The sequence below is a fragment of the Neovison vison genome, chromosome 12 (assembly GCF_020171115.1).
Source record: "Neovison vison isolate M4711 chromosome 12, ASM_NN_V1, whole genome shotgun sequence".
NCBI classification, from domain to species: Eukaryota; Metazoa; Chordata; class Mammalia; order Carnivora; family Mustelidae; genus Neogale; species Neogale vison.
Genome location: NC_058102.1, coordinates 52,992,185 through 53,016,469, shown reverse-complemented (window position 1 = coordinate 53,016,469; position 24,285 = coordinate 52,992,185). Strand labels below are relative to the sequence as shown.

General features: G+C 39.6%; 2 protein-coding genes across 4 annotated transcripts in view; one reads left to right on the top strand and one right to left on the bottom strand.

Moving 5' to 3' along the window:
* A2M (alpha-2-macroglobulin) overlaps window positions 1–17,930 on the top strand; it is a 40,510-nt gene extending 22,580 nt beyond the window's left edge. Inside the window, exons 20-36 of the mRNA XM_044229081.1 lie at window positions 427–547; window positions 941–1,062; window positions 1,446–1,497; window positions 5,027–5,110; window positions 5,388–5,564; window positions 5,881–5,968; window positions 7,375–7,531; window positions 8,051–8,125; window positions 8,510–8,690; window positions 10,692–10,915; window positions 12,786–13,004; window positions 13,131–13,258; window positions 14,421–14,511; window positions 15,798–15,866; window positions 16,841–16,943; window positions 17,409–17,450; window positions 17,785–17,930. Coding sequence (XP_044085016.1) covers window positions 427–547; window positions 941–1,062; window positions 1,446–1,497; window positions 5,027–5,110; window positions 5,388–5,564; window positions 5,881–5,968; window positions 7,375–7,531; window positions 8,051–8,125; window positions 8,510–8,690; window positions 10,692–10,915; window positions 12,786–13,004; window positions 13,131–13,258; window positions 14,421–14,511; window positions 15,798–15,866; window positions 16,841–16,943; window positions 17,409–17,450; window positions 17,785–17,801 — 1,950 coding nt within the window. The 3' untranslated portion in view covers window positions 17,802–17,930. The remainder of the gene's footprint in view (window positions 1–426; window positions 548–940; window positions 1,063–1,445; window positions 1,498–5,026; window positions 5,111–5,387; window positions 5,565–5,880; window positions 5,969–7,374; window positions 7,532–8,050; window positions 8,126–8,509; window positions 8,691–10,691; window positions 10,916–12,785; window positions 13,005–13,130; window positions 13,259–14,420; window positions 14,512–15,797; window positions 15,867–16,840; window positions 16,944–17,408; window positions 17,451–17,784) is intronic.
* KLRG1 (killer cell lectin like receptor G1) overlaps window positions 17,567–24,285 on the bottom strand; it is a 62,960-nt gene continuing 56,241 nt past the window's right edge. For 2 of the 3 annotated variants that reach the window (XM_044229085.1, XM_044229082.1), the window contains exon 6: window positions 17,567–17,861. In XM_044229085.1, the coding sequence (XP_044085020.1) occupies window positions 17,805–17,861 (57 nt within the window). In that variant the 3' untranslated portion in view covers window positions 17,567–17,804. Of the gene's footprint in view, window positions 17,862–19,172; window positions 19,356–24,285 lie in introns of those variants that run through there. The other variant, XM_044229083.1, reaches the window with a different exon arrangement.

The window sequence follows — 24,285 nt, the reverse complement described above, 5'->3', positions numbered from 1 at the left end:
GTTCCATATATTTAACTTTTATATATCATCATAAAGCATTAATTAGATTAAGCCTTACTTTGAAAGTTATTTGTGAGCATCTTACCTCTGCTGAACGCATAACAGTTTATAAATCTTGAACACTCTGCTGGGAGAGCTGAGGCAATGGTCAAGATCCCAGGCCAAAGAAGTAGAAGTTCTGCAGGCAGGGGCGTTCTACTTTTCCTGACCTCTTGTGTCACCCCATGAAAGAGCAGATTATATGTATGAAAATACAAAGATTTCAATGTCAGATCCACTGTTAGGTAGTCAGTCTATGTTTAGATCAGCTTCAGTAGTAGGCAACTTAATATCTAAGCAGTCCCCCAATATGCTTTTTTTCAAACCGCTCTACCTTTGGTTCCCTTCTCCCTCTAATCTGTCTCTTTGTCTCACCTGTGGTTTCAGGTTATTGTGCAGCTACACCTGAATCCTGCATTCCTAGTCCAGGAGAAGGAACAGGAGTCTCACTGCATCTGTGGGAACGGCCGACAAACCGTGTCCTGGGCAGTAAGGCCAAAAGCGTTAGGTGAGGAACAGTCTCCTAGAGACAATTCTGTACTCAAGGACTGTATATATCAGTTGGATCCTTACATCTAGTGCTATTTCCCTCAGGCAAAGACCATGCCCCCCACACACACCCCACCCCTGCTGCCACTGCCTTGTAGATACTTTTTCCTTTGTCTTTTATTCCAGGATGTCTAGAAGACTATCCCCCCTCCTTCACTTGCCTCCATCTATCTCTGCCTTGGATTCTCAGGGTCCCTAGCCTCTAGTTGCTGCTGCTTCCATTTCTGCTCCTGTGTTTTCATAAAAGAAACAAACAAAAAGGTTACAAAGTATTGAACATTTAACAAATCTTGAGGTTTGGAGGCATGGAGAAAGAAGGAGATGGTGCTCATCAGTATTGCCCCTTTTTTAGGAAATGTGAATTTCACCGTGAGTGCGCAGATACTGGAGTCTCAAGAGCTATGTGGGACTGAGGTGGTGGCAATCCCTGAATATGGCAAGAAGGACACCATTATTAAGTCCCTGCTGGTTGAAGTAAGTAAGCCTACCTATTCAGTAGGTCACCGTGAACCAATAAAAACAATGGTGCATTGAAGGTTCCAAGTTTTAGATAAGAAGGGTTAAATAATACATAAGCACATAAGATTATAAATAATACATAAGCACATAAGAATATTTCACAATAGTCTCTCCTCTCTCTATTTATCTCTCAATCTCTATCTTTCTCTCTTGATATTTACATAATTTTTCCTCATTTTCTCCTCTCTGTCCTTCATATTGCTTATACTTATCGATTCTTTATGTGATACATTTGGAAGTTAGCTCCAATTCTTCTCTTCATGATCAAGAAATTGGCAGTTCCACTATCAACATAATTGTCCATTCTCACCTCTACCTTTCTTCCTTTCCACCTACAGCCTGAAGGACTAGAGATGGAAGCAACATTTAATTCCCTGCTCTGCCCTTCAGGTAAGAGACATTCATCATAATTAGAATAGCATTGACTAAAGTTTCTATAATATTTAAAGTTCAGAGAATCCTATATCTTATTCCTATACCTCCCTATGAACTAAGACCCAAAGAACCATTGACCTATTTGATAAATGAGGCAACTAGTTCTTAGAGAAGCCACATAATTTGATCAGGAGACTATCCCTAGCCAATGCTTTCCAAATTTTTATCTGTTATAGCACCTGTACAAACACCCAGATGTCCTTCCATGTATGACATGGTTACACAGAAAGTGAGTAGAATCAAATGAATATTGCCAAAAGGAAGGTTTCCTTGAATATTTGGTTACATACCATATGGGTAGCCAAATTCAAGCCACCTCATCATTAGGTTTTGCATAGGCAAGAGCATTTGATAATGGGACCATGCTGTGTCCTAAAGAAAGAATTGTCTTAGCCTATACCATTATTGTCATATCACTATTTGTTTGATGCCAATCTTGTACCTAATGTTCTATCAGTCATCTGAGAAGATACTAAAGAAACTCAAAGCAGAAGATACAACTTTATTTTGGTGGAGAGTGTTCTAGTCTAAACAAAAACACAGAATGTTAATACACTAAGAAAGTTATCAGCACAATATGTTCTCACCTCAAACAATGTCCAATCAATATCATATATGTCTTTTTGCCTTTCTCTTCAGTTTATATAATATTCGGTTATATATTTATATATATTTTTCTTTTCTGTTTGTATAATAAACAGTTTTGTTTATTATGCTTATTATACTCTCAAGACTTCAAATGTATAAAACGTGTTCTAAAAACATAATTGCCTGGTTGTTTAGCCTTATTTCTACATTTAAGTAAGTTTGCCACCAAATCCTTTAATCTTGGTATGTCTTCCATTACTGAGTTCTTCATTTTTATTTATTTCTTATGTATCTAGGGCTAATCATCAAGTAGTTCTATTAAAATTAACTTAATTGCCCATGTAATATAAAAATATATTCTCCTCTACAAAATAAAACAAAACTTCATATTAAAGGGAAACTTTTTCAATACATCAATGACCATCCATATATGTTTAGAAATAATATGCACATGAATTTGTTTATATATGTGATTTATATAACTGGTAAATGTTTCATTCTATAACTAACATTTATAACTTTTTACTGAGCAACCTGTTTTAGAAATCTAGCCATATTAAATTATAGAAGTAGGTAATCTTTTTTAGTCCCTTTTAATTCCATACTATCAATATATCATGGTTCTGATTGTTTTTTAGCTATTGCTCAATTTTTTTAAACTATTTGCCAGAATGAATGAATGAATGAATGCCTCCTTATGTACACATGCAAGTGTATTTAACATAGATATCAAAATGTGAAATTCCTAACAGGGAACATGTATATTCTTAAATTTTAATAGAACTTAAAAACCGTTCCTTTATAACCTAAATGTGTTAATATTCCTACCAGTTTATATTGTTCTGCACAATCACCATCATCTTTAACCATCAGTTTTCAATTTTCCTGAAAATTTTGCATGAAAAATAGTGTTGTTTCTATCTTAATTTCTATACTCACAAGTGAATATGAGCTTATTTTTACATATTCATGAATGACTTCATATCCTTTGACCATTCAGGTTCTAGTGGTTTGTCTTTTTTTCTGCTTCATCTGTATGACCGATTTTTTATCAAATAAGTTACAATTTTTTTCGCTTGGCAATTTGTCTTTTACCTTTGTTTATGGCATCTGTTTTCTTATTTTTTTGAATGAAGGTAAGAGAGGTTTCCTTAACATATAAATAATACATACCTAAGTATGTATTACAGATATATCTCTTATTATAGTTTTATGTGATAAGAACACTTAATGTGAGATCTATCTTATTAACAAGTTTTTAAGTGTATAGTATGATATTGTTAATAGTAGACACTGTTCTAGAATGTATGTTGGTACAGCCACTCTGGAAAACAAAATGGAAGCTCCTCAAAAAATTAAAAATGAGTTACCCTATGACCTAGCAATTGCACTACTGGGTATTTACCCCAAAGATATAAATGACATGATCCAAAGGGGGCACATGCCCCCCAATGTTTAGAGCAGCAATGTCCACAATAGCCAAACTATGGAGTGAGCCCAGATGTCCATCGACAGATTAATGGATAAAAAAAGACATGGTGTATATATATATAAGGCAATATTACTCGGCCATCAAAAAATTAAATCTTACCATTTGCAACAATGTGGATGGAACTAAAAGGTAGTAGGCTAAGCAAAATAAGTCAGAGAAAAGCAATTATCATGTGATCTCACTGATATGTAGAATTTAAGAAACAAAAGAGAGGATCATAGAGGAAGGGAGGGAAAAATAAAATAAGACAAAATGGGATAGGGAGACAAACCATAAGAGACTCTTAACTAGAGGAAACAGGGGCGCCTGGGTGGTTTAGTGAGTTAAGCGTCTACCTTCAGCTCAGGTCATGGTCCCAGGTCCTGAAATCAAACCCTACATCGCAGTCCCTGCTCAGTGGGGCGTCTGCTTCTCTCTCTCCCTTTGCCCCTCTCCCCTGCTTGTGCTGTCTTAAAATCTTAAAGAAAAAAAAAAACTGCAGGAAACCAACTTAGGGTTCCTGGAAGGGAGAGGGATGGGAGGATGGGGTAACTGGGTGATGGGCATTAAGGAGGGCACATGGTGGAATGAGCACTGGGTGTCATATAAAACTGATGAAACTGAACTCTGCCTCTGAAACTAATAATGCACTATATGTTAATCAATTGAATTTAAATTAAATAGTAGGCACTGTTCTCTACAACATAATCCTCTTGCATAACTGAAATTTTGTACCCTTTGACAAAAATTTCAATATTAATTTCATGAGGAAAGGCGGGAAGCATGAAAATAAATACTACATTTCTCTTTCATCATCCTGAAATTTACCAGTACTAAAACAGCGGTACATATATGCCTGTCACCAGCAATTATTTTATTTTCAGTGAGTCAAACGTCGTTCTTCTTCACCCCCAACTTCCATGTCTTCCATAAAAATACTGTCTTCATATCTGGTGAAATTTGATGGCAGTAAGGACAGAGCATTATTATAGAATTCAGGAACTTTCAGAGATTTTTTTCTTTGCTTATATATTCATTAGGGTTTTTTTCATTACACTGTTGAATAAAGAGGTTAGAGATGAACACTAAAGAGATCATCTTGTGATAACCATCTCATGCTAGCCACAGGATGACCACAACAGAGTCACAACATCATGGACATTTCTCAATCTGTAGCCTTCTTTTGGAATGTACTCTACATATGGGGAGAAATGAGGGATGAGGAAGGAGAATTTCTGGAAATCTCAGTTTCCCATTCATACACATTTAAGATAAATAGACACACACACACACACACACATAAAACAAGCATATTAAAAGAGTGACCACTTTTCAGAAGTTTAAGTGTAAGGCACAGTTCTGGCTTCTGGGTTTGGAGCTCTTGAAGAAGTTACATGGCAGAAGTAATTTCCATTATTTCTCTAGGTGCTGAGGTATCTGAACAATTATCCTTGAAGTTGCCAGAGAATGTAGTAGAAGAATCTGCCCGAGCCTCTACCTTCGTATTGGGTAAGCTCCAGCCCTAGTGAATTATTCTCCTATATTGATCGTTTTTCCTGTATTCTTTTCCATAAATACTCAAAATCACAATTGTAATATTAACTTGGTTCTTCCCTCTTTCTTTGGGCTTTTGTATTGTTACCAATCATATTTCTGTCCCTTGACAGCTCACCCTTCCTAAAAATATTTATTTTTCAATCTTCCTAAAATTATTCATTTCTTCTTAATGATTCACATAGATTATAATCTATAAGCTTTATCACATCCCATCTCTCTCACTCTCTAGGAGACATACTGGGCTCTGCCATGCAAAACATACAAAATCTCCTCCAAATGCCATATGGCTGCGGGGAACAGAATATGGTCCTCTTCGCTCCCAACATCCATGTTCTGAATTACCTAAATAAAACACAACAGCTGACTCCAGAAGTCATGTCCAAGGCCATTGGCTACCTCAATACTGGTGAGTGATTAAATGACTGAAGACTTCACAGTGTCATTTTAACAATAGATTGGATTTCCTAATAGGCTTGAGTTACTAACCAAGTCTATGATATGTTAGCGAGTCATAGTATCATAGTTACTACAATAGGAAGGACAGTTAATTTTAAGCTTATTATCCAGGGTCCAACCTCTAATAAGTGTTTAAAATGCAGAACCTTGTAACATAGGACAGCAAAATTTAAGAAATATCACAAGAGAAACCAAAGCATTTTAGTAATTTCTCTGGCCGCAACATACACAGTCTATCATATTGTTTCATTAACCTTCCATTTCAGGTTACCAGAGGCAGCTGAATTACAGGCACCATGATGGCTCCTTTAGCACCTTTGGGGAGAAATATGGCAGGAATGAGGGCAATACCTGGTAAGCGATTGACAGTTCTTTGAGGTTCTATTTTTTTAACCAGCTCTTTTACATATATTATCACAATTACATTCACAATAACCTTATCATATATGTATCATTAAACCAAGTTGGTTATACTTGACAAATATAGCAAGGTAACAAGCAGAAAAGCTGACATTCAAATATATGTTAGATTTGTCCCCTAAATTCATCCTGTTAGTAATAATCAAGGTATTCTTTCTAAAACAGCTAGTTTTTTGAGAGGAAGAGCACACGAGCAGGGGGAGGGACAGAGGGAGAGAATCTTAAGCAGCCTCTGTACTCAGCACAGACTCTGACGTGGGGCTCGATCTCATGATTCTGAGATCATGACTTGAGCCAAAAATCAAGAGTCAGACCGTTAATTTCAGGTGTTTATCTGACTGAGTCACCCAGACACCCAGAAACAGCTATTTTTTTTTAATGGTTACTTTTTTTCTAGAATAGCTCCCATAGCCATGAGTTTTTTAATGCATGGCCAGTGAACATATCATCTAATTTCTAGATAAACCATGTTCACTTCAGCTTTTAATATGTTTTTAGATCATAGTCATCCTGTGAATAAATTCACTCATAGGAAGAAAGAAAAGAGGAGAACCCAGTGACAAGCAACATTGTTTTAAAATCCTTAAGGTGTGGGGCACCGGGGTGGCTCAGTCAGATAAGCACCTGACTCTTGATCTCAGCTCAGATCTTGATCTCAGAGTCACAAGTTCAAGCCCTGTGCTGGGCAACAAGGTGGGTGTATAGCCTACTTAAAAATAAATGGATAAATAAAATCCCAAAGGCAAACCAAAGCAGTTTGAAGTTATTTAATCTTCTTTTTTTAAATTCTTTTTTTTTTATTCAATCTTCTAAGTAAGGAGATTCTGCCATCTACAGAAGGAAATCTCTAACGAGAAGAAAGCCTTACTCAAATAAGTAAAAACAAGTAATATCAGAAGTTTTTATGGGGCGCCTGAGTGGCTCAGTGGGTTAAAGCCTCTGCCTTCGGCTCAGGTCTTGATCCCAGGGTCCTGGAATTGAGCCCCGCATCAGGCTCTCTTCTTATCAGGGAGACTGCTTCCCCCTCTCTCCCTCTGCCTGCCTCTCTGCCTACTTGTGATCTGTCTGTCAAATAAATAAACAAAATCTTTAAAAAAAAAAAAAGAAAAGAAAAAGAAGAAGTTCTTAGACTCTCTGTAGCAATGAGAAAATGAGTCAGCAAGGAAATACTAGATGTAGCCAACAAATCAAGCAGTCTAAAGGCAATGGGAATTCTAAATACACAGGAATAGTTGCCAGGTGACTCACATAAATGTAAGCAGTGTCATAGGAAGCTTTTCTGTGCCACAGTTATAAAACTATTCTAACAACATAAATATCATCTCTTCCGCCCTGCTCAGGCTCACCGCTTTTGTAATAAAGACTTTTGCCCAGGCTCAAAACTACATTTTTATCGAGAATGCATACATCACCCAAGCCCTCATCTGGCTCTCCCAAAGGCAGAAAGACAATGGTTGTTTCAGGAGTTCCGGATCTCTGCTCAACAATGCCATTAAGGTGAGGTGTTCTCACACTCGTTTTTCTTTTTTTTTTTTTCCTAATAAGATTTTATTTATTTATTTGGGAGAGAGCGAGAACGAGAGAGCACAAGCAGGGGGAGCAGCATAGGGAGGGGGAGAAGCAGGCTTTCTCCTGAGCAGGGAGTCTGATGTGATACTCCATCCCAGGACCCTGAGATCATGACCTGAGCCGAAGGCAGGTACAACAGATTGGGCCACCCAGGCGCCCTTGGAATTAGTTTTGATTTGTCCATTTATGATGTCCACAAGGATGAGAAGAGGTAATAATATAGGAAAACTTTAGCAAAGGTAACTAACTAACTAAAAAATAAATAAATGAAACCTGGATAGTACTAAGAAAGAGGGGATGGGACTTAGCTTGATTTTGACAATTGGCCCCATGGGGATGAATATGAGTGGGGATAAACTCCAGGACACAGCAGAAGGCAAAGAGCTGATGAAGAGCGTGCTCAGAAGTTAAATTACTCTGATCTCTCCCTCTGACTCTCACTTACAGGGTGGAGTGGAAGATGAAGTGACCCTCTCTGCCTACATCACCATTGCCCTTCTGGAGATTCCTCTCCCTGCCACTGTAGGTACCGCCTCCTCCCTGGCATAGTTCTAGATGTAGTGACATCACTGCCCTGCTGTCAGAACCATCCCTCTGCTAAAAGTCCAGTGTCAACTCTCCTTTTATGCTAGGAAGGTGCTTCCCAGATCAACAGAAAATTTGGACAATCCACTAAGAAAGATTGACACCATCCCAGTGACGCTATTTCTCCCCTATGGATCTCCCACTGCTGCCATATACACACCTAAAATGAATTCTAAAAATATGGCCTGTGTTCCTGACTTATGAATGTCATGATAACACGAAGATACTATTCTCTCCATCCACAAGAATGAGAATAGATGAACACATGCGTTTGAAAATTGACCTGTGCTTCCTTGGTTCCTTCCTTGTTCCCCACCCCAGCACCCCATTGTCCGCAATGCCCTGTTCTGCCTGGAGTCAGCCTGGAAGTCAGCAAAGGAAGGACCCCATGGAAAGTATGTCTACACCAAGGCACTGTTGGCGTACGCTTTTGCCCTGGCGGGTAACCAGGAGAGGAGGAGAGAAGCACTCAGCTCCCTTCATCAGGAAGCCGTGAAGGAAGGTGAGCGCACATCTGCGTTCCTCAGCCCCCATTCTCTGTATCAAGAACTGTACAGCAAAACCCCCACACCTACGTCCTGTGACCCCTTTCCCCTGTCTTCTTTTGTCTATATCACTATAAAATCTGGGTTCTCTTAAGCAGGTCACACATCAAAAGATAAGAGGCAGTGTAGTGTAGTAGTGAGAGGCCCAGCCTCTAGAGACAAGCTCCAAGCGTCTTAACCTACGAGGCCTTGGACAACTCACTCACCATGTCTGTGTTTCAGTTCCTGCAATGATAAAATGGGGATAATAGTATTTATCTCATAGGGTTGTGTCAATATTAAATGAATGAATACAAGCAAAGTACTTAGTAAATAATATGGTACAAGTAAGTGCTGTGAGAGGATTACCTATTGTGATTTTAATAGCTATACTTAAGATACACCCAGTCCTTTCCTGGTGTATCATATCTTCTTAAACATAAGAAAAGACTGAAGGAAGTAACCTCCTAAATAAATTCTGGTATTTTATGCTCATATCAAAAGTCTGATAATGTTGACAAATCTATTCATATTCACACGATATTTCTATGTGTTCGGTGGTCTATATGAGGGGTCAAAGAAATAGAAAATAAAAATGCAAATAATATTTTATCCAGTAAAACATATTCTACCTTTCGCCCTTGACAGTGCCATTAATTGCTTATCCTTAAAATGTATTGGGAATATTTCAGATATGTAAACCACTTTATACTTTCCTCCCAGTTTAAGAAATACGAAATTACCAGTGCAGGAAAAATTCCCTGTGTACCACTCCCACCCCAAAAGGTAACCATTATCCTGAATTTGTCCTTATAATTTCCTGGGTTTCTTTATTTTTCCTACATATCTATTTCTAAACAATATTTGGAATTTTTATGTGTTCCTCATCTTTACATGAAGGTATCACACTTTTGAGTATTTCTGCATCTTATTTTCTTGCCTGTTTATCTGCCTTTTGTTTTTGACATTGAACCTTGTGGGAAGAGGAGGTCCCATATGAGTGCCTGTGACTCTAATTCATTATTTTCACTGCCACATAATATCTCACGATATATACATAGGTCATGATTTATAGTAAGGAGTCTCTTCCTCATAGATGTTTTCTTGTTTCTTATTTGTGGCTATTGCAAACCACGCTGCAATGAACACTCACAAACATGCCTCCTTGTACCTGTGTGAGTTTCTCTGAGCTACACTTCCAAGAAGTGAATTGCTGATTAGCAGGCTAAGCACATCTTCCTCTTTGCTGGATATTCCCAAATTGCTCTCCAAAGAGCAGTTTCCTTCCCTCGGCAGTGTAAATCAGTTCCCATTATTTCCCATCTTCGTCAGACTTTGGTATTTTAAGGATTATGTACTTTTTCTGGCCTAAGGAGTATGAACTCCATTATCTCAGGTCATCTGTGATCCTCACAAGAAACTTCTATAGAAAAATTTTTAGAGGGGTGCCTGGGTGGCTCAGTGGGTTAAGCCTTTGCCTTCGGCTCAGGTCATGATCTCAGGGTCCTGGGATTGAGCCCCACATCGGGCTCTCTGCTCAGTGAGGAGCCTGCTTCCTCCTCTCTCTCTGCCTGCCTCTGCTTACTTGTGACCTCTCTATGTCAAAAAAATTAATAAAATCTTTTAAAAAATTGTTTTTTAAAGAAAAATTTGTAGAAAATTTAACAAAGCCTAGATAAGGTCTGATTAGCATCAAAAAGAGGAAATCCCCACAGCTGGTGAGGGATCTTGCTCTGCTCTTTCTCCCCGACAACCCAACCACGGTAACTTTTTGGAAACTTTGATGGCTCTGGGCTTCTGACTCCAGCAACATATCTGCCTTCACCTAACTGAAACAAACCAAGTTCAGATTTACACAGAAGGAAAAGCGTCTAGATAAGGTTCAAGAGTGTACTCCACTTCAGCTCTGGCTTAGGCACTTTCACTTCACTTAAATAAGAATAAGTAGTCACTCATAAATCTCTTTTTCTCATCTCCAGAGAGTTCTGTCCATTGGGAGCGACCTGAGAAACCCAGGGCACCAGCAGGGCATTTTTACGAACCCCCGGCTCCCTCAGCTGAGGTGGAGATGACATCCTATGTGCTCCTGGCTTACCTCACAGCCCAGCCTGCCCCGACCTCAGAGGAGCTGACTTCTGCCTCGCGCATTGTGAAGTGGATCATAAAGCAACAGAATTCCCACGGGGGCTTCTCCTCCACCCAGGTCTGTGTTTCCCAGAACCTTTCACTTCACCTTTAGGTAGCGAAAGTTTTAGGCAGGGCACCTGGATGGCTCAGTGGGTTAAAGCCTCTGCCTTCAGCTCAGGTCATGATCCCAGGGCCCTGGGATTGAGCCCCCCATCAGGCTCTCTGCTCAGTGGGGAGCCTGCTTCCCTTCCTCTCTCTCTGCCTGCCTCTCTGCCTGCTTGTGATCTCTGTCTGTCAAATAAATAAATAAAATATTTTTTAAAAAGGTTTTGGGGACCCGTGGGTGGCTCAGTTGGTTAAGCTGCTGCCTTCAGCCTGGGTCATGATCCCAGTATCCTTGCTCAGCAGGAAGCCTGCTTCTCTCTCGGCCTCTGCCTGCCACTCTGCCTGCTTGCGCATTCTCTCTCTGACAAGTAAATAAATAAAGAAAATCTTTAAAAAAATAGTTTTGAACAAGCTATAAAGACACTCAAGAAGAAAAACTGAAGTTGAGAATAACTTGAATGAGGTAAATATTACTAGTATTCAGGGATAGTGAGGAAATAAGGAAAAATGAAAGTCAAAGAGGGCTAAAAAGAAAATGTCTGCAATTCTGGGACTCCATCCTTGTTACCATCATGGACCTCTCCTCCCGACAAAAACTCTACTTCCCTAAAGAAATGGGACCTTGTATGCAATGGCCACAGCAGAATGAATTTAAAAAAAAAACAAAGCAACAACAACAAAAAAAACCTACCTTCTGGAATCTTCTGGAAGTTCTAAGAGTGCCTTTCAAAAGTGCCTTTCAAATTGTTCCCAGGAATGCTGCTCAAAACCCAATAACCTCTCCTTGCAAATCTCTCCATTCGTAGGTCCCCTTTAACTGGCTTATTTTAAAGTGGACACATTTTATACTTGTACTATTCACCTCTTACTATACAAACATCTGTTCACCAGGAGCATGAAGAATTTTCTTTACTGAGCCAACATCATAAGCCTAACTCTATAATCTTATATTTGAAAAATTCATCAATATGTACACAGCAGGTCATTTCCTCTTCAGAGAATTGAGAGGTTAGCCTACAGGCTAAACCTAAAAGAGAAAGAGGAAGTGACAAAATGGCATCCCATCTTTTTTCCATTGTAATTTATCTCTTACTTTTCCATATGAATGGAAAAAACTGAATACTTTTACTACAAGCCATTCTTTCTTAGTAATCTATTATTTAATGGTGAGTGCTGTGAAATGTGTAAGCCTGATGATTCACAGACCTGTACCCCTGGGGCCAATAATACATCATATGTTAATAAAAATATTTTTTTAAAAAACCTGGGAAAAAAAGAAATCTATTCTTTAAAGACTCATTCAGGTTCAGGTTCAGTGCTGATGAGAATGGAGAATATGACATATGGGGATGGGAGGAATCCAGACTCCCAATAAAAAAGGGAGAACCAAAGATAATTATAATTAAGCATGACCCTACTCATGGCTGCAAAGGACCTTGGTCTTCCTCAGGGCACTGACCTTACTGCAGAGCAGAGTTTCATCTGGGGTGAGAGCCAGATGGGTATGACCACAGTTACCAAGTAGGACCTCTTAGGCAAACAGCTAATGCCAATAACTGATTCCAATTCATGTATATTTCCCACATTCCATATCCCACAAGTATTTATAGATAGAAAAAGATCAATTTTCTGAGAAATAAAATGTGCTCCTAAAGCAGATATGTGATTGTTATGGTTTTATCTAAGGATTAGAATCAATCTTGAAATTAGACCTCCAGTATTTAAGTAGTGAGGGGAGCAGGAGAGAGGGAATCAATGCCCCCGTAGTGGCGGCTGACGTGGGCCTTTGGGCTTCAGAAGGCTACCAAGCCTATGAAGGTTCTCTCACTCCTCTCTTCCAGGACACAGTGGTGGCTCTCCAGGCCTTGTCCAGATACGGAGCAGCCACCTTCACCAGGACTGGGAAGCCCACACAGGTGACCATCCAACATTCGGGAACGGTTGTCGCAAAATTCCAAGTGGATGACGACAACCGCCTGTTACTACAGCAGACCTCACTGCCCGAGCTGCCTAAGGAATATACCATGACGGTGACAGGAGAAGGTTGTGTCTACCTCCAGGTGAGACTCTTGGTCCGCATTAGCCATTAATCTCTGGCTTGGCAGAGGAGAGGGCAAGTCAGAGAAAGAGTTGAGGAAATAGGGAAGAGGAGAGAGAAACAGATTTTTGTCTTTGATATTCCACAGACATCTCTGAAATACAATATTCTGCCAGAAAAGGCAGAGTTCCCATTTGCTTTGGACGTACAGACTCTGCCCCAAACTTGTGATGGACCCAAAGCCCACACCAGCTTCCAGATCTCACTGAACGTCAGGTAAGACCTCTGCCTGAATCATCTAATTCTGGTTATAATACCAGTCCTCTTCCTGGAGTTTGTCATTAAGCTGAGCAGCATGTCCATAAATATCTGCACTACGTTTATTGAAAAAGCAGTGTGTCCTCGGGCTCATACAGAATTTCTCCGTGGTAGGGTATATATTCACTGTACGTCCCCTGTCTCCAGGATCTATGCTTGTTGAACCTCATTATTTAAAGGTTAATTCCCCTCAATAACAGCTAAAAACAGAGAACATTCATCCTTGCCTCTGACCTGAATTCCTGATTTAATACTAATGTCATTGATTCATTCTTGGATTTCATTCTATTATAGAATATAAAATGTATATTCCATGTATACATGTACATGTATGTATATGTACATGTAATATAGAATATTGTAATATTGTAATAGAATGTAAATACTGACCATTTCAGCAAGGATGTACCATAAAATGATAAGATCAGTCGACCAATAAGCCAATCTCATTTTATAGTTCTGTGTTCCAACATAATTTATTAGGTCTTATATTTATGGACTTTATATTTTACAAGTTTTATGCACTTTTAATAAGGCTGTAATGGTAGACCTTTTGATATTTGATATCATTCTTGCTCTATGCAGGGCAGATATGGAGAATTCCTGAAAAGCATAAATAGAAGGAAGTAGTGACTCTCTAATTAGAATTCCTACTGGCAATCAATAAATCTCAGATTATATACAAAATAATCAATTTGGGGGGAAAATAGATATATATGCAGCACTATTCAGATGGCTCCAGGGCTAACAAAAAATGTATCTGTCCACAAGAATATTCTAACCTGGGTGGGGATACTATTCAGGAAAAAAAGTTAAAGTATATGTCACATACAACTGGCAGAGATTAGAGGTCTCAGACCCAGCTCTGCGTCGCATGCTTTCTCAAACTGCACCGCCTCGAGTCCACACACGTGAAGTTCTGACGCATCGGGTCTAGGGTACAGCCTGGTCTTTGTGGCTTCAACACCTTCCCTGGAGATTGTAATGCTTCCGCTTGGGGAGGACATTTAGGAAGACTTCCATGTACCTTTGAGGGCAGTGAGGGCTTGCTCTGGGCATAGAAAAGGAGAATACTTAGTAACACAGAAAACCCTAACTCCTTTCTTCCCTGAATCTTCAGTTACACCGGGAGTCGCCCTGCCTCCAACATGGTGATTATTGACGTGAAGATGGTGTCCGGCTTCATTCCCCTGAAACCAACAGTGAAAATGGTAGGTCTAGCGTATGTCCAGGAGGCTCTATGTTATTTAATGTTTTAGATATCTCCGGACTAAGAAAATATTAGAATCTTTTCAGTCACTTCTATCAAACATCAAAGAAATACTTTCTCCAAAGTCAGAACTATAATTTAACATGTTTGTATACAGGTTTTTTGGTGTGTGTGGTTTTTTCCCTCATTAAGCTTTGTTTTAGGGGGTCTCAAAATTCTCTGACAAATTTTTTGGTCAAGTTGCTCCCATTAGAAAGTACTTGTTTTTAAAACTAATAAGTTAAAACTCACACACACACACACACACACACACGCACACACACGCACATATACACAAATAAATGATCCACAAAACATTCTCTCTTCCCTCCAAAGGTTTTCTGGGGCATTTTTATCATTAACAGTCTTCCTTTTAAACTTAAATGGCCAATTGAAACACACAGTACTGTGACCATTCTTCTACGGCTGGTTAGGACTGGGGTGGCGGGCATTAGGGATAATATTCATTGAGCCTCCTGAACTTTCCGGGCAGACTTGGTGACCTTGCCAGCTCCAGCAGGCTTCCCGTCACTGTTTTGATGACACCCACAGAGACTGTTTCATGTTACAAACAGCTCTCTTCCCAGAGCCACATCTACTAGAAGAAGAATATCAGCAAGCTCCTGCTTTCATGGAGCTTAGACACGTAAGAAGATAAAGCTTGGGGCGCCTGGCTGGCTCAGTCAGAAGAGCATGAAACTCTGGATCCTCAGGGTCATGAGCTTAAGCCACATTTTGGGTGTAGAGGGTTACTTAAATAAATAAAACTTTAAAAAAAAAAAAAAGAAGAAGAAGATAAAGCTTATGCACCAGTGGAAAAAAACACAAAAATGACCAATAAATAAAAATGACCAATAAATATAAACTCTAATTATTACAGAAGTTCAGAGAAAAATGAGATTGCTGTAAGAGCAAGCAAAAAAAAAGTTTTAAGAAAAACCCTCCTTCTTGAAGGAATAGAATATACATTGAACATCGAGATACAGAAAATTCCCAAGTTTAGGATACTTAGTTCACTTTTCTTCAGATATATCAACTTTACACATAGGTCATATGTCCTAATATCAAACCCTGCATCCCAATTATCTCTCATTTTTATTTTAAAAACATTATCATCTTCACTTACAAAAATCCCTTGAAGAAATTTTACCCTCAGGCTTAATTTGGTAATAAAAATTCTTCATTTCTCTGGTTTTCCCAGAGGCTTCATCTGTTTATTAACATTTGTGATGTATTAATTTTCTTCAGCTTGAAAGATCAAACCATGTGAACCGAACAGAAGTCAGCAATAACCATGTTTTGATTTATCTGGATAAGGTGAGAGCCCTGCCAATCTAATTGCAAAAAAATATAGGTAATAATCTCTCGAAGGGAGATATACTAATCCTATCCTAAGGAAAGTGAATGAAGGCATTTTGGAGACATCGCCTCCATGGCAAAAGTTTGAGCATTCTAATATTAATTCCAGTAAATACTCTCCTCTCCTTTATTTGCAATTCATGTAAGACTGTCAGAAAAAATGACTATTATAATATGAGGATATGAATACTTCTTGACCTCATAAACAAAAAATTTCTCTGCACAATGTGTTTATGTCCATAACCTGTTTTGAAGATATCAAGTAATGTAAAAAAGAAACTCATTGGTTTCTTCCTTATATTATTGTATCAACATCAACATAATTGATGTTATACATTACATATTACATATATCACACCTCAGATATATCAATTATATAATTCACATCTCAATTATTATGTCGACAGTATAAAAGGAGGAAATACTGACCATTTCAGCAAGGATACACCACAAAATGATAAGATCAGTCAACCAATAAGCCAATCTCATTTTATAGTTCTGTGTTCTAACATAATGTATTCATTCTTATATTTATGGACATTATATTTTACAAGTTTTGTGAAATTGTAATAAGGCTGTAATGATAGATCTTTTATATGACTTGTTAAGCCAACACAGTATTTCTACAAGATAGAGAAATAAAACTATACCAAATCTCTGGATATGGAAAAACGAATATCGCCATTCACCCAACAAAATCATGTATTATTCACCCTTTACAAAGAACCCATGGACCAATATTGATCAGAGTATATGAATTGTTTGGGTTATTTAAGCAAAATTTAGGGATATTTTCATTCACCCTGGGAGCTTTCTGTGCCACTTAAGGACACTGTTAGTCGATAAAAATTTTTTCTCTCCAAAAGTAGATGACTAATTAAACTCATTCAAAGAAGAGAGAAGAAAGCTTGTAACTCCCTTTTGCTTTCTAGGTGACAAATCAGACACTCAGCATGTCCTTCACGGTTCTGCAAGATGTCCCAGTGAGAGAACTGAAGCCAGCCATAGTGAAAGTCTATGATTACTATGAGACAGGTGAGTGTGAACAACTTTGACTTAGAAACTAAATTTCTGGTCACAAAAATTTAGATTTGAGAAATGTGTGGGGGCAACTTATTATACTGTTCTTTAATTTTGTCCCCATCAAATCTGATTCTTCTCTGTCTTCTATACATATTATAGAAACTATCTATCATACAAATACATCAACTACTAACACAGACTACCTGTAGAATATTTAGTTCCCTTTTCTTCAGATAAATCAACTGCAAAACAATGTGAGACTTAAATACATAGAACATTTGGACTGTCTTTCAGAAGTTTAGGGGAAAGAAATATACTGTATTTGAAGAGTTAACATATAAAACAGCAAGCAATGTATGAAATGGATAATGCTGATGTTTCTGATACAATTCTTCCCATAGTAAAATATTTTTTAACTGACCTGTATTCCATAAATCTTTCCCTCTCACTTCACCTAATGGTTTTGTTTTCATTCAGATGAGTTTGCAATTGCTGAGTATGATGCTCCTTGCAGCAAAGGTAAGTAATGCACTTTCCTTCCAAATGCAATCAGAACCCCTTGGCTTGTCTCTTACATCCCCCCATAAAATTCTGGCTATTTTTCATAGACATCATCTTGCTCACAGTGCAACTTATTATAGAAAAATGCATTTATTGGGAAAGGGCCACCGATAGTCAAACTTCACATAGTTCATAGGATTATTTGTTGGATACATATAAGTAATAAATCTCACTTCCCACTATACCAATCAGGCCTCCTTAGACAGTATGCTACCCAGATCTGAGGGATGGAAGAGTCACTACTCAGGAGGCCCGAGTCCATCTTGATTCTCTCTTCTTTCCACTATCACAGATCATGGAAATGCCTGAAGATCACGAACAACAATGAAAACCGCTTTGCTGGGGTCCCTGTTCCATGGACTGAGGTCTCTGTAGAAGAAAAGAATTTTTGTGATCTATGAAGATTTGAAATAAACCTTTTTTTCTGGTCGATCTTTATCACTGTTTCCTCATTCATTCAATAAACAGTTATTACATTTCCATATAATTCCCGGTAGATTCCTGGGGTTAAAAATTCATAGCAATCAAGGGTTGCGGGACTTCAGAAAATGAGAACTATTACAGCAATGTTGGTCTGAACAGCCTTCATTAGGGGTTGCAGAGAAAGTATTGGATTATGCCCTAGGACAGTGTGAAGGGTGTTTAGTTACAGGAATACCCTAAGAAAAAGTCAGCATGCATTTTAGGACTAGAAAAGAATTTCCACATTAAAGGGAAATAATGAAATACAATGTTGGATAAGTTACATTGGGAGACATCATCATTAGTTGGAAATTTACCTGAACAGGGGTTACATGTCCTCAGAACCAAATCTGCCATTGACTGATACAAGTGATTTGTCAGTTAACTGTGTGTCTCAGGTTCAATAAAAGATGACAGGTGGAAAATGCTGAAAGGGTGACACGTTAGAAGCAAGCTCTCTTAGGAGCGCCTGAGTGGCTCAGACGGTTGAGTGCAGGACTCTTGATTTTGGCTCAGGTCATGATCTTAGTGTCATGGGATCGAGCCCCACGTGGGACTCTCTCCCTCTCTCCCTCACCCACAGCCCCTCCTCCCGACTCTCTCTCTCTCTCTCAAAAGAAAGTGAGCTCTCTTAGAAGAAAGAGAGGACTCAAAAGCCCAAATAAGTATGTTATATTGGAGTATTTTTTTTTCCCAGAACATCAAACCAGGATCAAAGGATAGGAGTAAACCCAAGGAGGAATTCAGAGGCAGAAATCACTGGCCAGGGGTGCCTGGATGGCTCAGCGGGTTAGGGCCTGTGCCTTCAGCTCAGGTCATGATCCCAGGTCCTGGGATCGAGCCCCGAATCAGGCTCTCTGCTCGGCAGGAAGCCTGCTTCCTCCTCTCTCTCTGCCTGCTTTTCTGCCTACTTGTGATCTTCCTCTGTCAAATAAATAAATAAATAAAATCTTAAAAAAAAAGAGTGACGCCTGCATGGCTCAGTGGGTTAAGCCACTGCCTTTGGCTCAGGTCATGATCCCAGGGTCCTGGGATCGAGTCCCGCATCGGGCTCCTTGCTCGGCAGGGAACCTGCTTCTCTCACTGCCTCTGCCTGTCACTCTGCCTGCTTGTATGTACTGCTTGCTCGCTCTCTCTCTCTGGCAAATAAATAAAATCTTCAAAAAGAAAGAAAGAAATCAGTGTCCCCAGAATACCCAGTCTCTACATTTTCTTTGTGGTAAGTATTGAAAGCATTTATTTATGCATGGAGGGACAGAAGCCTCAGGAGTTCACGGAGATCTCTGGAGTTGTCCTAGGAGTCCATGTCTTCATTTGGGTTAGTTTGACTGAAGTTGGATGGTATCAGCTAAGAACTCTCAAGGACTTTGAAGTTCAAGCATTCTTAGCTTTATCCCTGGACTGGGCAAAAATAAAAGATAAAAGCTACCACTGAATTCCACACATTCAGGCACACCCCCTTCTTGAATCCCAGATCACTTGCCCAGCTGCAGTAGCACAGCCGAGACCCCACAAAGAAAAATTCACGGCGATGACGAGGCATAAGATTTAATCAGCACAAACTCGATAACCAGGGCCAAGCTAAAATCCTTCCAAAAACATAGGGAAGAAATGATTATCCTAATGGTAAAGTGGTCAGGGACTGGGTTTCCCTCTTCTGCGAATCCTCTTCTTTCCACATTTTACATTATTTGCAGTGTCATATGGTAGAGAAAAAGCACATGTTTTCACAGATGTGGAAAATGGAATGGACTCAAAATTCAACTCTGCTACTTAGCACCTATGGAATCTTACCCGCACTTAACTCCTCTCAAAACTCAGTTTTCTCATCAGTAAAGAAGGAAATCATTATCACCCTCCACAGGTGTGTGTGAGGGTGCAAAGACATCCACTGGAAGATGTTATTTATTTGACAGACAGAGAGAGAGAGGGAACACTGTCGAGGCAAAGAAAAACAAGGCTGTACCCACCTCGAGTCTAGCCCTGACGTAAGTACAGCCATCTTGACAAAACAAAAGCAGGCACTTTGTACCCCCTTTCCACCCACCCCCCTCCCCTCGGTAGTATGTGTGACATCCTCAGTCACCAGGGGCTGCCCTAAAAGAAAAACAAATAGTTAACTTGCTGAGATCACAATCCTGCAAGACAGGAGTCTCCCTTGGTTTACAAATGTCCTGGAGACTTACAACAAAGAAGCTATCTTAACAATAGCCCAATTTCCAAAGGCAAATAACGCAGTTCCCCAAGCCCTAATGTCACCCTCCCCACCATAAAATTGAAGGAGGCTGAGGCAGAAGGAAATGGAAATAAAGTTAAATTTCTTCTAAACCCAAATCTCACTAACAAGGACACTTGATAGGAGAAATGTGAAACTTTATCTCTAAACCTCCAAGATAGTGTCGAGAATCATTGCCAAGCATATGGCCCACTGATATACATCTAAAGGGTCTCACGAGAAGATTTGCAGTAATAAATAACCTTTCTCCCAACAATAGCTAGCCCCGCAAGGTCCTGGAGACCTTGCTTCCAAAATTCCTTAGAGACTTACAACAGTCCCTTTGTCCTCACCCACCACCGACTCCACCCCTACTCTGCCTTTAAAAACTCTGACTGTAATCTGGTTTGGGGTCCAAGTCCCTACTCCACTGTGTCGGGTATACTTGGGCCCAAGCTTAAGCTTGCTGAATAAACCCTCACATGTTTACATCGGTGTTGGCTCCTTGGCGGTCTCTCGGACGCAAAAACTCAGGCATAACAAACACGAGCAGGAGGAGAGGGAGAGGGAGAAGCGGACTTCCCGCCTAGCAAGGAGCCCGATGCGGAACTCGATGCCAGGAGCTGAACGGAGGGCAGATGCATAACTAACTCAGTCATCCAGGCGTCCCAATTAAATGATGTTTTAAAGCCTGCCAGTAATAACATGATCTGTCCAAGGGAAATCCGTTCAGAAATAGGAATGCTCAAGGTTGTTTCTGAACAATAATAATAATGCACTGGAAAGCAATTAACCACAAAAAAGCAAATGTGAAATGGCTTACCATTTTAAAAATTACATTTTGAAGTCCAATCATTTTCTCCAATTTCCTGTGCACCAAGTTAATAGAAATCTGAGGCTTTAAAAATATATTGGAAAATGCAAGTAATTGGGTCAATGCCCTTGTATTCATTGTGCTGGCAGAGAAGGGAGTGGGGAGATGACAAGGCAGGAGGAGGGGGTGCATCAGGCCTGAGCCTGAGGGGCTCCTGCAATGGTTAATGAAATATGACACCAAAGATACAGATAGTAAGAGAAAAAATAAGTAAACAGAACTTCGTTAAAGTTAGAAACTTCATGCATCAACAGACACTTTCATTTTTTTTTTAAGATTTTATGTATTTAGGAGTGCCTGGGTGGCTCAGTGGGTTGAAGCCTCTGCCTTCGGCTCGGGTCATGATCCCAGGGTCCTGGGATCGAGCCCCGCATTGGGCTCTCTGCTCGGCGGGGAGCCTGCTTCCTCCTCTCTCTCTGCCTGCGTCTCTGCCTGCTTGGGATCTCTGCCTGTCAAATAAATACATAAAATCTTTAAAATATATATATATATTTTATGTATTTATTTGACAGAGATGACAAGTAGGCAGAGAGGCAGGCAGAAAGAGAGAAAGGGGGAAGCAGGCTTCCCCAATGGATACTTTCGAAGAGTGAAGAACGACCCACACAATGGAGGACAATATTTGCAAATCACTTATCTGATAGGAGTATGACATTCAGAATATAGAGAGAACTATAAATCAACAACGAAAACAGAACCCAGTTTAAAAACATCAAAGTTGGGACACCTGGGTGGCTCAGTCAGTTAAGTGGCTGCCTTCGGCTCAGGTCATAATCCCAGTGTCGTGGTATCGAGTCCCACATCAGGCTCCTTGATCGGCGGGGAGCCTGCTTCTCCCTCTGTCTCTGACTGCCTGTGCTTGCGCTCTCTCTCTCTCTCTCTGACAAATAAAGAAACATAAAATCTTTATAAATAAATAAATAAATACGCCAAAGCACTTGAATAGAGATTTCTCCAAAGATACAAAAATGGCAAATATGTACACAACAGACACTCAATACCATTAATCATCAGGGAAATGTAAATCAAAACTACAATGAGATACCTCTTTAAGCCTACTAGGATGAGTAATAAAAAAAAAAAAAGGAAAATAACAGTCATTACCCAGGATGTAGAGAAACTTTAACCCTTATATATTGCTCCTAAGAAGGTAAAATCCATAGCCACTAGAAAAACACTTAGTGATTCCTCAAAAGATTAAACACTGAATTACTGTATGGTTCAACAACTCCACTCCTAAGGACCAACTCACCCCAAAGATCTGAAAACAGCAGCTCATACACCACTGTTCACAGCAGCATTATTCCCAGTAAGGTAGAAGTCGAGCGTCCATCAGCAGATGAATGGAAAAACAGAATGTGCTGTATACTTGGGCTGGAACATTATTCAGCCATAAAAAGAATGAAGTTCTGGTACACACTGCAACTACAGGAAACTTGAAGACATTATGCCAAGAGAAGTGAGCCACACGCACAAGGACAAAAACACTGTCTGATTCCACTTGTATGAAGTTATCTAGAATAGGCAAATTCATAGACAAGAGGTAGATTAGGGGCTACTGGAGGCAGGTGGAAGATGGGGGAGGCGGCTATTGCGTAGTGAGTGGAGAGTTTGTCTTACGTCTTAGGAATGATGAAAAGGCTTCTTTAGGGGCACCTGGGTAGCTCAGTCGTTAAGCGTCTGCCTTCGGCCCAGGTCATGATCCCAGGGTCCTGGGATCAAGCCCTGAATCGGGCTCCCTGCTCAGCAGGAAGTCTACTTCTCTCTTTCCCACTCCCCCTGCTTGTGTTCCCTCTCTGGCTGTCTGTCTCTGTCAAATAAATAAAATCTTTAAAGGAAAAAAAGAAAAGAAAAGGCTTCTTCAGAACTAGTAGGGATGGTTGCACAACATTGCATACGCAATTAATGCCACTGCGTTGTACATTTAAACAATGGTTAAAATGGCAAATTTTATACTGACATTTTTTCCACCAATTTTTTAAAAACAAAAAGATAGAAACCACAATTTGGATATTGAAATGTAATAAAATGTAGTATTGTACAATATAACACTATAGGGCAGCTAAAATGAATTATCTGTCTCTTTATACATAGCAACATGGCTTTTGAAACACTATAACTGGGAGAACATAGCAAATTTTAGACTGACTATTTGCATAATGCTACCGTTATAGAGAAAAAACACACAGCCGTGAGTTTTTTTTTTCTCTTGAGATACATAGATGGATGTAAAATAGTGGGTTTTTTTTAAAGATTTTACTTATTTATTTGACAGAGAGAGAAATCACAAGTAGGCGGGGGGAGAGGGGGGAAGCAGGCTCCCTGCTGAGCAGAGAGCCCGATGCGGAGCTCGATCCCAGGACCCTGGGATCATGACCTGAGCTGAAGGCAGAGGCCTAACCTACTGAGACATCCAGGCGCCCCGTTGACTTTTTTTTTTTTAATTATAAATATCTCTCTGGAGAGTGTGGAAGACAGCAAATGGAGGGTAGTCACAGAGAACTTTCTCTTCACTTGTAATCATCTTTTTTTTTTCTAAGTATGCTTTCTATCCTTTTAAAAGAATGGAAAGAAAACTTCCCGGGAGAGAAACAAAATAAATTAACAGTGGATATTTCTAAAACGGGAAGTAGAAGAGTAGGGCTGATGAATGGAAGCCTTTTTTATTTTTTCTCTTTAATCTTCTGCATTTTTACCCAGTGTGTATTCATATGTTACTTTTGTCAGTTCTTAAATGCTGAATGGCTTCCCCATGTTATAAGCAATATTTAAGGCTGAGACAGTTATTACTACACCTATGAAATGTGATTATGAATTTATCTCTGATTTTTTATTAGAACATTCAGAAACTCTTCTTCTATTAGATGAAATTCTTAATTCTTTACACAAAAATGGCAGATTTTACCCAGCTGGGGCAAGGAAAGAGAGAACTCAGCAAAACCAATGGGAAGTTTATGGGATCCTATAGGGAAAAAAGTAAATACAATTGACTTGCATTTAAAATGTCCAGTGAGGGGCGCCTGGGTGGCTCAGTGGGTTAAGCCGCTGCCTTTGGCTCAGGTCATAATCTCAGGGTCGTGGGATCAAGCCCCACATCGGGCTGCCTGCTCAGCAGGGAGCCTGCTTCCTCCTCTTTCTCTGCTTGCCTCTCTGCCTGCTTGTGATCTCTCTCTGTCAAATAAATAAATAAAATCTTTAAAATAAATAAATAAATAAAATGTCCAGTGAGTCAGTTTGTTTAA